Source organism: Lethenteron reissneri, chromosome 61, assembly GCF_015708825.2.
Source record: "Lethenteron reissneri isolate LAM-NWPU_2019-01 chromosome 61, ASM1570882v1, whole genome shotgun sequence".
Taxonomy (NCBI): domain Eukaryota; kingdom Metazoa; phylum Chordata; class Hyperoartia; order Petromyzontiformes; family Petromyzontidae; genus Lethenteron; species Lethenteron reissneri.
The window spans coordinates 492,371-506,360 of NC_083839.1; the positions used below are offsets into that span (position 1 = coordinate 492,371).

The following is a 13,990-nucleotide window of genomic DNA, read 5'->3' on the forward strand; positions in this document are numbered from 1 at the left end:
GAACAAAAAACACATTCCTGCGGAGGGAGCTGGTAGGAACGTTGGGTTGCTCGGTCAATGGCCAGGGTCAACGGCGGCGTGGTGTATTCCGCAAATATGCCCGACTGTGAGGGCGGGCACAAGCCGGCGTGAGTAGGTTAAACGTTGAGTTTTATAAGGGCACCACCGGGTGACCAGCCACCTCCCCACTCAGCCCCACACTTCCCACCCGCCACCCAGCCCCACCCTCCCCACCCAGCCCCACCCTCCCCACCCAGCCCCTCCCTACCCTCCCCTCTCCTTCTTGGTTTTTTCGGTAAAGTCACGTAGACGGCTGCTTGCGTTGTAGCCGAAACGTCGTGAGAATTATTTTATTATATTTTATTTTTATTATTTTATTACTTCCCTTCTACGTGACTTTACCGAAAAAACCAAGAAGATGAATCCCTGCAGTCACGAAAGCTTTAAATCGAAAAATATTTCGGTAAAGTCACGTAGAGTGGAAATAATAAAATTATACAAATAAAAACATAATAAAATAATTCTCACGACGTTTCAGCCACAACGCAAGCAGCCGTCCTCAGGTGGAGAACAGGTCTGTCGAGAAGACAGAGTCCATTATTATTTCCACTCTACGTGACTTTACCGAAAGAACCAAGAAGATGTTATACAGTGCTCCGAATCGTAGCATATGCCCGTTCTCGTCAGGTGTGGAACTATGAGGAGGAGGGTGTGGAGTTTGATTCTGAGTGGCCGCAGTGGGACGGCTGGCCAGGTGTTGTAGGCGTGTGGGGGTCGCTGCGAAGTGGCCGGGGAGATGGCTTTGCATGGTCACCCCCCCCCCCAATCTACCCCCGAACCTCCCCCGAACTGCCCCCCACCTCCCCCCACCTTCTCTCACCTCCTCTTACCTCCCCTCATCTCCCCCGAACCTTCCCCTCGCCTCCTCCCTCACCTCCCCCCACCTCCCCTCACCTCCCCCCACCTCCCCTCACCTCCCCCCACCTCCCCCTCGCCTCCCCCCACCTCCCCCTCGCCTCCCCCGAACCTCCCCCTCGCCTCCCCCCACCTCCCCCTCACCTCCCCCGAACTGCCCCCCACCTCCCCCCACCTCCCCCTCGCCTCCCCCTCGCCTCCCCCCCGCCTCCCCCCACCTCCCCCCCGCCTCCCCCCACCTCCCCCACCTCCCCCCTCGCCTCCCCTCACCTCCCCCTTACCTCCCCCTCACCTCCCCCCACCTCCCCCTCACCTCCCCCTCACCTCCCCCCACCTCCCCCTCACCTCCCCATCCCCCCCTCACCTCCCCCCACCTCCCCCCTCACCTCCCCCACCTCCCCCCAAACCTCCCCCCTCACCTCCCCCATCCCGCCCTCACCTCCCCCCACCTCCCCTCACCTCCCCCTCATCTCCCCTACCTCCCCCATCCTGCCCCCCCCTCTCCAGCCTGGTGGGTTCTCTCCGTGCTGCCTCTCTGCTTTCCTGCCGCACGAAGCCAACGAATGAAACTTGGCCATGAACATCCTCAACCCTTACACCACCACCCTCACCCTGACTGTAGGGGCAAGTGCTGTTAGCGAGCACCTATAAAGGCCGGCACGGTACACGAGGGGGTGGGTGGGCCAGCACCACGCCCGGCCGCCTTTATCTTCCCAGTGCCCATGTACTCATTTGAGGCCGAGTCGACCTAGGGGAGGAGGCCGTGAACGAGTTCAGAGAATCGGGTGTTGGCCGTGAGCCACCGCCCCCCCCCCACACACGCAACTCATGAGACTGAGTGAGGGCTTTGCTGGATAAATAATTGGGGTTGTTGTTTAGTACCGGGCGACATCTGTAACCTGTTTTTATCGGAGGACGTTATTGTCTCTTCCTGGCCGTCTCGTCTGAATACAAGTTGTGATTTACAGCCAATTATATTTTGAAACTTTATTATTAGTATGAATTCTTTATTTGTATTTTTTAAAATAAATTGAAAACGAAATCCAACCGCTTTTTACTCGCTTCACATCCTCTGTCCACTTCCCCCAGACCGCCTCTCTGCTTGATGTTGTGTGCAGTTCCTTGTCCTGTTAATCGATTAGCACGGTTGGTTACGTATGGTACGAAAGAAATTCAACACGCGTACATACACCGCACCTCCGGTTATATGTCAACGGTTGGCTACGTACGGTGCGAAAGAAGTTCAGCATGCATACGTCTCTTTGCTCTCTTTGAAATCATCATCTTCCGATCGTGGTCGTTTATGGGGGGTTTTCTCTCATGCGTCCCGAACGTAACGTTTTACTTTCTAGCGCAAGCAAATGAAGACTCGAGGCATAAAAACAGCGGTCATCGATGCACCAGCAGGCGCTGCTGCCGTTGTAAGCTAAGACGACCACGTGCAAGGCCGGGGCAGGATGCCGTCACGATAACAGCTGATGAGAGATGAGTAGGGAGATGTGAAGAGATGAGCAGGGAGGTGGGAAGAGAAGCGGGGGGCAGGCGGCAGCAAGGGCAGACGACGTGGGAGAGGTCGGGAGGTCAGAGCCGGATTAAGGTTCTTGTCGGCCCTAGGCACTTCTGTTTCGTTCGGCTTTGATGCATCATCGATGTTTTTTTTTGCGTTAGATCGCGTAAATATGTGTCGTTAAACCCGCCACCACCCGACACAGCCAACTAGTAAGGTATTTATTTATTGAAAGCTTTCGTGACTGCAGGGATTCATATTCTTGGTTCTTTCGGTAAAGTCATGTAGAAGGGAAACAATAAAATAATAAAAATATATTGTTTTATATTTTTATTATTTAGTTTTTTTAATTATTTTATTGTTTCCCTTCTACGTGACTTTACCGAAAGAACCAAAAATAGTAAGGGTTTGTCACGTAAACAGAACGTGGCCATTTCGTCACTAGTCCAGCACCACCGCTTGTGTGTCGGAGAGCCAAGCCACAAACATTTACAATCCGAGTGTACGACGTTTCGCCAGTAACTACAACCAGCTTCATCAGGCGGCAGCCGACTTGTCTCCGATCCACCACGGGACAACAAGGCTGCTTCGTCTCCCCTTGCACCGCTCTCCGTTGAGAAGGAGATTGTGCGGAAAACACACAATTTGAGGGCGTTAAGGGGCCGTCCATAAATGACGTCACGCGATTTTGGACGATTTTTAACCCCCCCCCCTCCTTCGTCACACGGCGTCACAAAAAGTCAGACCCTCCCCCCTCAAATATGACGTCACGAAGCTCTGCCCCCCAAAAAAAATAAAACATGCTTCAAATCGCTTTAAACTATTCTCATTGTAATGCGTATTTAATGTGCCGCTGCACTCTGATTTTGTAGGAGAAAACATTTATTATGAAGTCTATTTAATGAAGTAGAACGTGTTGTCTATATTTATTTAAAGTTGCGCATTTTGATGTGACGTCACATTTCTCAAACTCCCCCTCCCCTCGTCACACATCGTCACAAATGTCTGCCCCCCCCCCCCCCCCAGGTGCGTGACGTCATTTATGGACGGTCCCTAATTGCTAATATCTCACCTTATGAAACAATAAACTATTGATAAGACTCAGCCTCTTTGTATACACACTGTGCCTATCCTTGCTATCTATATATAAATATATTGATTCCGGAAGATATCTCGGTTACATCTTTTTTTTTTATCTTACAAAAAAAACACACGGTCACATTTATTTCCGAGGCCCCTTTCGTTTTCGAAGGCCCTAGACGCGGTGCCTACCTGTGTGACCTTTGGGATAATAGGGTCCTGTAGTAGGTCACGAGTGGTCGCGAGCCCTCTGGGAAAAGGAGGGAATGGGAGTGAATGGGGGGAAGGGGAGGCATTTGCCAGCAGTGTAGAGTCATCTTTGGGACCTATCAAAATGATGAGAAAAAAAAAGAATAGGCCTTTCTGGCAATAAAACAGGTGTTGTGTTAAAATGTTCAAACACCAAATAGATTCCGACTGATGACAACAACAGACTCGCATAGAGACTCACAGGCTGGTACAGAAACCCATAGACTGGTACAGAAACCCATAGACTGGTATAGAAACCCATAGACTCGCACAGAGACACAGACTCGCACAGAGAGCCGTAGACTCGCAAAGGGAGCCATAAACCCGCGCAGAGACCCATACACTGACCTAGAAAGCCATATACCCGCACAGAAACTCATAGACTCACACAGGGAGCCATAGAACCGCAGAGACCCATACACTGACCTAGAAAGCCATATACCCGCACAGAAACTCATAGACTCACACAGAGCCATAGACTCGCACAGAGCCCCATATATTCACACAGAGCCATAGACTCGCATAGAGAGCCACAGACTCGCACAGAGAGCCATAGACTCGCATATATACCCAGAGACTCACTAAGGTAAGAAAATAATGTAAAAACATCATAGCTGGGGGGTGGGTAGAAGGGTGATGTTACAGAACGATAAGGAGCCGCACAAGATCAGAATCGTACGCTCGCGGCTTCTGTTGTGGCCGCGTTGAATGTTTGGTGCCTGCTCGTCCTGCTATCAGCGATGGTGAGCATTTACCCGGAGAAAGGAGGAAAAATTGCGGGATGGGACGGTCTCTGCGACAGATGTCGCAACCGGGTACCCGATACCTGTACCCTACCCGATAGCCGGCTACCCGTACCCGGCCGGGTACCCGGCCGGGTACGGGTAGCCGTTTGCGACCCTGGTGCGGCCGGGTACGGGTACGGGTAGGCCGTGAGTCACTGGTGAGTAACCGTTTGTCACTCATTTCCCAACGTCTTGTCTCTACTCACAATTCAAGTTCCTAGTATGAACCCACCCGCGCCTGCAACATGGCTTCATCCCAGAGGTCGTAATCGGGTACCCGATACCCGTACCCTACCCGATACCCGGCCGGGTACGGGTATCCGGGTGTCGAGTAGGGTACGGGTACCCGATTGCGACCCTGGTGCGGCCGGGTACGGGTAACGAGTAAGGAATCAAACCCCGTTTGCGACCTCTGTTCTGCGAGAAGCGGTAAACTCGTGGTTCGGCGAGTGACGGGCACGAGAAATGCCACGGAAGACGTGAAGTGCGGAGCCGGGAACGTCGGAGGTCCTGGATTAGGATTAGAGTTTCAACCACCCGAGGCTGAATTGGGTTTCCAAGACTCAGCGATTTGATCAACTGTTTCAACTTGTGATTTCAACGGGTTAGGCTCACCGAGCTATGAAGCGACCTGGCCGCAAATGATAGGTCAACGAAGTGGGCTTATCGCATGGAAATGTATCGCAAGATAGCCAAATAGTCCAAACGCGTGGTGATGTCGATTTAAAATTTGGAGGGAAAACCTCCGGAGGACCCGGAGAAAAATCCACGCGACCATGGAGAGAGAGAGAGACACGCAAACTCCAAATATACAGCAGCAGGCGTCAGGGTCTGGATCGAACCCACGACCTCCTGTAGACCAGGGGAGGTTGTTAACATCTCCTAGCCACCGTGATGATGAGAGAGACACGCAAACACCAAATATACAGCAGCAGGCATCAGGGTCTGGATCGAACCCACGACCTCCTGTAGACCAGGGGAGGTTGTTTACATCTCCGAGCCACCGTGATGATGATGAGAGACGCAAACACCAAATATACAGCAGCAGGCGTCAGGGTCTGGATCGAACCCACGACCTCCTGTAGACCAGGGGAGGTTGTTAACATCTCCGAGCCACCGTGATGATGATGAGAGAGACATGCAAACACCAAATATACAGCAGCAGGCGTCAGGGTCGGGATCTAACCCACGACCTCCTGTACACCAGGGGAGGTTGTTAACATCTCCTAGCCACCGTGATGATGATGAGAGACGCAAACACCAAATATACAGCAGCAGGCGTCAGGGTCTGGATCGAACCCACGACCTCCTGTAGACCAGGGGAGGTTGTTTATATCTCCGAGCCACCGTGATGATGATGAGAGACGCAAACACCAAATATACAGCAGCAGGCGTCAGGGTCTGGATCTAACCCACGACCTCCTGTACACCAGGGGAGGTTGTTAACATCTCCGAGCCACCGTGATGATGATGAGAGAGACATGCAAACACCAAATATACAGCAGCAGGCGTCAGGGTCTGGATCGAACCCACGACCTCCTGTAGACCAGGGGAGGTTGTTTACATCTCCGAGCCACCGTGATGATGATGAGAGACGCAAACACCAAATATACAGCAGTAGGCGTCAGGGTCTGGATCGAACCCACGACCTCCTGTAGACCAGGGGAGGTAGTTAACATCTCCCAGCCACCGTGATGATGATGAGAGAGACATGCAAACGCCAAATATACAGCAGCAGGCGTCAGGGTCTGGATCGAACCCACGACCTCCTGTATACCAGGGGAGGTTGTTAACATCTCCTAGCCACCGTGGTGATGATGAGAGAGACACGCAAACTCCAAATATACAGCAGCAGACGTCAGGGTCTGGATCTAACCCACGACCTCCTGTAGACCAGGGGAGGTAGTTAACATCTCCCAGCCACCGTGGCGCCCTTCACAAACTTGGCCTAGTCACTAATGAGTGCACGAAAAAAGCTCATTGCGAATACATTTGTTTTTTTTTTCTGCCCCGCACTAAACTTCGCAAAAATCCCAGCAGCGAGAATTAAAACGTTCAGTTGTACTGCCACGCGATGATTATCTCTGTAACGGAGCGCGTGGGAAAGTACAGCGTTCCCCGCGTGTGGTTAAGCCAATGCCGTAATTATAATATATATATATTGGGGGGGGGGGGTGGGGGGACACATTTATTGCTATAAAATAGATTTATGTTTATATGATTGTGGTTATGGTTGTACTTTATGAATCCCTAATCTCTGCCATTACATACAATGAAACAAGAAAAGGTAAAAAAAAATAAAAATAGAGCAATGTAATACAATACACTATTAGACATTATTGTAAAAAATAAATTAAACGTCCATCCCATGTGTTAGTGAACTTTTTAAGATTTTAGTTAGGAAATGGCAGGAAATTCGTTTTCAAATTTAGATTTTTTTTTCTGAGGGGGGGGGGGGACCCCCTGGAAGATTTGGTCCCCCCCAATGTTGACTCCATGGCTATGGCCTTGGGTTAAGCAATCACTTGGAATGGGATCTCAGAAGCAGTTCTGTGACAGCTTCTTCCACGAGCTGTTCTCTTCGTACAATTCGAAAACCAAAACCGCGAAGAAGACGACAATGACTGACGTTCTTGTTCCCGAGGAGCCTCGCAATAACGTGGAGCGAAGCGTCTTGACGTCGAACCAGAGTCAAGCCGAGCACGCTTCTGCCAGCTCTGCAGCACAACCGCGAACACCCAACAACAACAACGACTCGATCGCTCTGGTTCATTCGGTAAAGTCACGTAGATAGAAGAATAAGAAATAATAATAAAATGAAAGAAAACACGACGTATCGGTCGCAATACAAGCGTCCGTCTTCAGGTGTGAAAACATGATCTGCTGTTGTATTATTTTCGGCACGGGAGGGGAGAGGGGGGGGCGAGTGCCTATATAAAGCCACAACAGCAGATCATGTTTTCACACCTGAAGACGGACGCTTGTGTTGCCACCGAAACGTCGTGTTTTCTTTCATTTTATCATTTGATCTACCTACGGCACTTTACCGAAAGGTACCAGATAGTATAGATTCCTGCAGTCACGAAAGCTTTAAATCAAGATTGAACAATTCTAGATTTGAAGCTTTCGTGACTGCAAGGATTCATACTCTTAGTTTTTTTCGGTAAAGTCACGTAGGTAAAAAAATGAAATACAAATTAATAAAAAATAAAACAATTAAATCACGACGTTTCGGAGGCAACACAAGTCTCCGTCATCAGGTGGGACCGTCACAGCCAGATTGAACAACTCAAATCATTCAAAGTCATTGCTGAGCAGGGGATTGCTCCCATTGTTACTACCACCACCACCATCACGTGCACCACCACCACGTGCACCACCATCACCACCACCACCGTGTTCTCCCTCCGCAGCTCCATCCAAGCGATCCCACCAGGAGCGAGACTCGTTGTGCCGCCGTTGCGCGCGCTTGCATCGGCACGCGCTGGCCACCATCACCCTCGCCGTCCTCCGGTGACCCCCAGGGCAGTTCAGGGGCACCCGTGCGACACGTGTCTGTCCCGGGACGCAGCGCCAGGCGGGCCTGCGGCGATCGCGGTCGAGGTGCGGTCGAGTGCCGGCGGCCACGGCGAGGTTGGAGAGGAGTCGTGAAGGGGTGCAGTGGCCCGAGCACAGCACTTGCTTGAGCGGTCGCGCGCTGACGCATGTGCCCTCGGTCACGTGTCGAGCGATACGCACCTCTCGACACGTGGGTTCTTCTTCCCATTCTTCTCTTTCGCTGTCTGGGACGCGGGGGAGAAGGGGCGGTGACGACGAGGCGCTGCGGATTGTTCGAAATGCAGTTTGGGATGCAGTGCCGGATTATCGTAGTTGCACAAGTGGCTACACGTGTAGTAGTAGCTCGTAGCTACTACGACTAGCTACTACACTTGTAGCAGTAGCTAGTAGCTACTACTACACGTGTAGTAGCTACTACAAGTGGCTACATATGCAGTAGCTACTACACGTGCAGTAGCTACTACAGGTGTAGTAGTAGCTACTGCATATGTAGCCACTTGTAGTAGCTACTACACGTGTAGTAGCTACTGCATATGTAGCCACTTGTAGTAGCTACTACACGTGTAGTAGCTACTGCATATGTAGCCACTTGTAGTAGCTACTACACGTGTAATAGCTACTACATATGTTGTAGCTACTATATGTGCTGTAGCTATAGGCCCCGCACTTTCAAGGGCCCCGCGCTAAATGCTTTCAAGCTATCAATTCCGGTTCAGTGATTCTGCACCAGCTCTATTACTATAGTACCATGCCGCCTTCGACTTGTATGAACGACTGGGTGTTTAATGTTAACGATTTGTCGTATCATCTGGCTGTATAGCGAATGAAAAAATACAATTACTTTACTATGGAAGTAAAAAATGTGTGTTTTAATATTTATGTTTTTTTATATTTATGGCCCCTTTATAACATCATATGCTACAGGCCCCGCACTAGCTTAATCCGGTACTGCTGGGATGTTGTATGTGTGTTTTTTTAAACTTTTCTCTTGAATCGATGCAGCTTTTACCCCTTCTCTTGCTAGGAAGGATAAGAGACGAACCTTATTTTTTTTTCCCTCCACCCCCATCGTTTTTTGATGCTGTCAAAAAGGTCCCAACGATAGATTCGTCGCTGAAGTTACATGACACTTCCCAGAAGGCCATGCGGCCGCTGTCTTGTGAAAGGATTATTATATTCTTGGGTCTTTCGGTAAAGTCACGTAGATAGGTTCAAAGAAAATAACAAAAAACTACGACGTTTCGATCGCAACACAAGCGTTCGAAACATCGTAGTTTTTTGTCATTTTTTGTTATTTAGTTTGAACCAATCTACGTGACTTTACCGAAAGACCAAAACAATATGAATTCCTGCAGTCACGAAAGCTTTAAGTCAAGATTGAAAGGATTATTATTATTATTTACTTCGTGGAGAGATTAATTAACGGAGGAGAGACGCATAGTCTTCTTATTTGTTTTGTATATTCAAATTGTCCAACACATAAAGGAACGGCACCAGCAGTTATTTTGTGACGGTGTAGAGGGTCACTTGTAGAGAAATATTTCTTAAATTTGGCTTGATCACGTGGTTGAATGGCGCCTGTTGTTGTTGTTGGTGGTGGTGCAGGCTGCTCACGGCAACCTTAACACGATCAATATTAGTCATAATACACGGGGGGGTTGGGGGGGGGGCAGGTTAGATCGCGTACATATAAAATGTTTCCCAGATTATGGGAACCTCATTTGCCAGTAAAAATATGATAATTGGTTCTTTACCCTTCTATCTGGCAACAAAACTGACACCTTTTTACAAGGAGTCATGTTTGCATAGACCGCAATACCTGCAGTCATAATACAAACTAAAGAACATAACTCTGATAATGTGCACTGTCCCTGAAGTTGATTGGTCCACACCCGAGACAGCTTTCCTTAGAGCCTAGTCTCATATGGGTTGGACCAGATGACGCCAAAAGGCGTCAAAAGGCGTCATCTGGTCCAACCCATATGAGACTAGGCTCTAAGGAAAGCTGTATCGGGTGTGGACCAATCAACTTCAGGGACAGTGCACATTATCAGAGTTATGTTCTTTAGTTTGTATTATGACTGCAGGTATTGCGGTCTATGCAAACATGACTCCTTGTAAAAAGGTGTCAGTTTTGTTGCCAGATAGAAGGGTAAAGAACCAATTATCATGTTTCCCAGATGTTTTACTCAAATTGTAAATGTTGTGGGTTTACTCTCCAACAGAGCGGTGTGCTGAAGTAGCAGAGCTGTCAACCCATCATGGTGTACCCCGTGTTCTTGTACAGGGACATTGACTTCTCAAGTCCACACGGCGTACAACCGTTTAAATCCGGGCAACAAAAATGTGTCTACTTGTTTGTGCTTCTCTCTTGTGATGGGACTTTGTAGAATGAACGTTGAGATTTATAAGGGACACGGGGTGACCAGTGAGGTCTGACTTGGTCCGTTTAACACGTAGGCTGCCGAATTACCCGATGATGCTGGATGCAATTACCAGCGAAACGTCGTGCTACTCAAAAATTGTAAATGTTGTGGTTTCACGCTTCAACACACCGGTGGGCTAAAGCAGTGAACTATTTGTCTTTTGTCAACGTGACACTTTTTTTGCTGATTAGCCGTGTCGGGTGGTGGAGGATTACGACACATTTATAAATAACGCGATCTAAACCCAAAAAACGTTGATTATGAACTGACTTGGTCTGTAATAAGGTTGGAGCACTGATCAGGGTTTGACAGCTATAAAATAGCCACTAAATTGGCGTGTTTAGCTCACGCGCGTGACAAACCTTACTAATTGTCTGCGCCGGGTGGCGGTGGGCGAACGACACACCACGCAATGAACGCGATCCAACCCATGCAACCTCTGTGTCGCGATGAGCCTTCAACGCTTCACGTGGCCTCGGAGTGCACCTAGCCTGGCACAGGAGCCGTAGCGACGTGACGGCTTTTGCTGTTGGTGGCCGCAGCGGTGGTCACAGCGGCGAGCTCACCGCTGCCACCACGAACTGAGCGACACCACCACCACCAACCCCAGTTCGATTCCCACCCACAGCCACCGATACCACCGCTGAAGGTGATCTGAAGCGGGCCCGGGGACCTCCTCTAGGTCCACTCGGCCTCAAGTGAGTAGCTGCTGCGATGTGCGGTGAACATCGCCACTGGGGGGCCGGGGGGAGAGACAAAGGCGGCCGGGCGTGGTGTCGGCCACCCACCACCGCGTGTGCCGTGCCGGCCTTCATAGGTGCTCGCTAACAGCACTCGCCTCCAAATAGTCCATTGAGGCTATACGGGGGACCTTTGTCTTTTGTACAGTACACACACGATTGTCTGAACCGGTCCTGGGCATCACCTAGATCGACTCAGCCTCAAACGAGTACCTTCACAGGTGCTCGCTACTCGCTAACAGCACTTGCACCCAACACTTTTTAAAATCCTTTATATTAAGTTCGCTTGCTTGCGTGCTTGCTTGATTACAACCGTGCAAACCTTTCGGTCGTTTTTTAACCCACTTCCCGTGATCCAATCGAGCTGACATTTTGCACACAGACTCGTTGTGCGAGAAAATTAATGTTCGTGAAAAAAAATTACAAAATTTTACACTGTTTAGGGAAAACAAATTAAATATTTAATTACTAATTGTTTAATACTGCAGACAATCATCTGACCCATAGGTGGCAGCCATCTCAAGCCAGAGGACGAGAGGACTCAAACCGCCACGCATATAAAGGATTTATAGTGAAAAACTTTGTTTTTACTGGTTATACTTATTTAAATCCTTTATTAAATCCTTTATATTAAGTTCGCTTGCTTGCTTGCGTGCTTGCTTGCTTACGACCGTGCAAATCTTTTGGTCGTTTTTTAACCCACTTCCCGTGATCCAATCGAGCTGACATTTTCCACACAGACTCGTTGTGCGTGACAATTAATGTTCGTGAAAATTTTTTTCCAAAATTTTACACTTTTTAGGACAAAAATATTATATTTAATTACCAATTGCTTAATGCTGCCATGCAATCATCTGACCCATAGGTGGCAGCCATCTCAAGTCAGAGGACGAGAGGACTCTAGCCGCCACGCATATAAAGGATTTATAGTGAAAAATATTGTTTTTACGGGTTATACTTGTTTTGTTTTAAATTAAGGCTACACGGCGGGGGGAGGGAGTCGGAGTGAAATGTCACCTTGTGTTCGCGTGCGAGGCTGCTCAAGGGGCACCCTTTCATTTTACCTCGCGGATGAGACTCGGCTCCCGAGCCGGGCAGGTGGAGCAGCCGATGTCCAGCACGATTTGGCGAGAGTCGCATCGGCAGCTGACGCCGCTCGGAGGTTCCCTCCGTCTCGGGACCGCGTGCCCGTCCCCGCGACTCCGTGTCCCCGTTGCTCGAACCCGGGCGCGAACCGCGAACCGCGAGCAGCGCTGCGAGCAGAGTCAGGAGAGAGCAACGCAGCGGCATCTCGGCGGCGGTGGTGGTGGTCGTCTTCGTGCGCAGCGCACGTGGGGAGACAGGGAGAGCCACGTGCTGCGAGGAGGACGACCTCTTCCAGGATGGGACGGCGAATTATTGGGTTCGAGCGCTGCTGTGATCCCTTTTGCTAAGGATGCGGCACGGAGTAATCGATGTTTCACTCGAGGCCGAGGATGTTGAAGATGATGTGGTCACCCCCCCCGCCCCGCCCTCCCGCCCGCTTTCTGTCACTCCACTGCTCGACTGAATTCGCTGAGAGTTTTGAGTATTAATCACCGGGAGTAAAGCTAATTTAGAGCCTTCTTGGGGTGGACTCAAAATATCAGAATGTTCCGAGGAGTCGATGTTGTATTATCGATTTGTTCGTGCTAAATATCCGATGTCTCGATGGCCGTGCAGACGGACGCCTTTGGAATTTGCATCGTGAAGTCACGAGTCGGGTAACGAATGCGCATTGTAGTTGTGTAACAGAATACTCTGTAGAACGACTCAATGAACAATATCAATACTTGCTCTATGTGTATACAATACAGCCCATGCACACAGTGCAAGACATCAGATCTCTGTGTGTACAGAGGTATCTACGCAAACATCACTGCAGGCTGCCAACAATCAGTTCTCGCCGTTTAAGACGCAGTCGTACATTGACACAGTACTCTACGATACTATGTAGTACATGAACACCATTCTGAAGTCTACCATATACATAACAACACGACTCTATACTGATAAATATGTAGAACTACGAGTACAATACATCACTCACAGAACACACAGTACTGTCGAGTACTCGGAAGAACACACCACACTCGTCGCAATGCTACATGGAGGTCACACAGTACTCTCCAACAAAAATCTATACAAACCACAGCCTTTATCATGCATCGAACAGACACAAACGCTCTCTGTGTACGAGAGAGAACACGCACACAGTCACATACAATACACATCGAACATAGAACAACAATGCTGCTGCTGCTCCGACGACGACGACTCTGCAGTCTGACTAATGCAGGATACGCAGACGACACAAGAGACACACACACACAGAGAGTTTTCTCTTCGCTAGAATCACATCTCCCCCCCTCCACCCCACAGTGCCTACTGCCCCACCAAGACACCGGGGCTTGGCTGTATAAGGGGCCTCGTTAATTGCAGGGGTGGAGAATGGTTGCGGTTGGGTTCAGGGCTTTGCGAAGGGCAGAGTGGGCGAACGGGGGTGCGGTGGGGGGGGGTGAAGCGACGGCTCCGTGTGGAGTCGTGGGATTTTTTTCCTCCACAAGAATTGACTGCCCCGAGGTGGCGATTTTGGCTTTCAGCGGCCATGCGTGCCAATTACATGCCAGGGCGGTGAGACTGGTGTGTGTGTTGGGGGGGGGGGGGACTGGCCCATTGGAGCCTCGAGCCAGACATTCTTAATTTTAATGT

General features: G+C 49.8%; 1 protein-coding gene across 1 annotated transcript; it reads right to left on the reverse strand.

Annotated features, from left to right (window-relative positions):
* Positions 1-7,074: 7,074 nt before the first annotated feature.
* Positions 7,075-12,671, reverse strand: LOC133358233 (sclerostin domain-containing protein 1-like). Its single transcript, XM_061576477.1, has 3 exons — positions 12,325-12,671; positions 7,932-8,318; positions 7,075-7,115 (listed from the first exon to the last, which is right to left on the reverse strand). The coding sequence occupies exons 1-3, from the start codon at positions 12,548-12,550 to the stop codon at positions 7,075-7,077; spliced, it is 654 nt and encodes a 217-aa protein (XP_061432461.1). The 5' UTR covers positions 12,551-12,671.
* Between the last annotated feature and the right edge of the window lie 1,319 nt (positions 12,672-13,990).

Excerpts from the sequence above, each read along its gene's own strand:
- LOC133358233 (XM_061576477.1), bottom strand. The coding sequence starts at position 12,550 with ATGCCGCTGCGTTGCTCTCTCCTGACTCTGCTCGCAGCGCTGCTCGCG. Across the intron at positions 8,319-12,324 it reads AGCCGAGTCTCATCCGCGAG|ACAGCGAAAGAGAAGAATGG; the intron begins GTAAAATGAAAG and ends CCCGCGTCCCAG. Across the intron at positions 7,116-7,931 it reads AGCTGCGGAGGGAGAACACG|AGAACAGCTCGTGGAAGAAG; the intron begins GTGGTGGTGGTG and ends AATTGTACGAAG.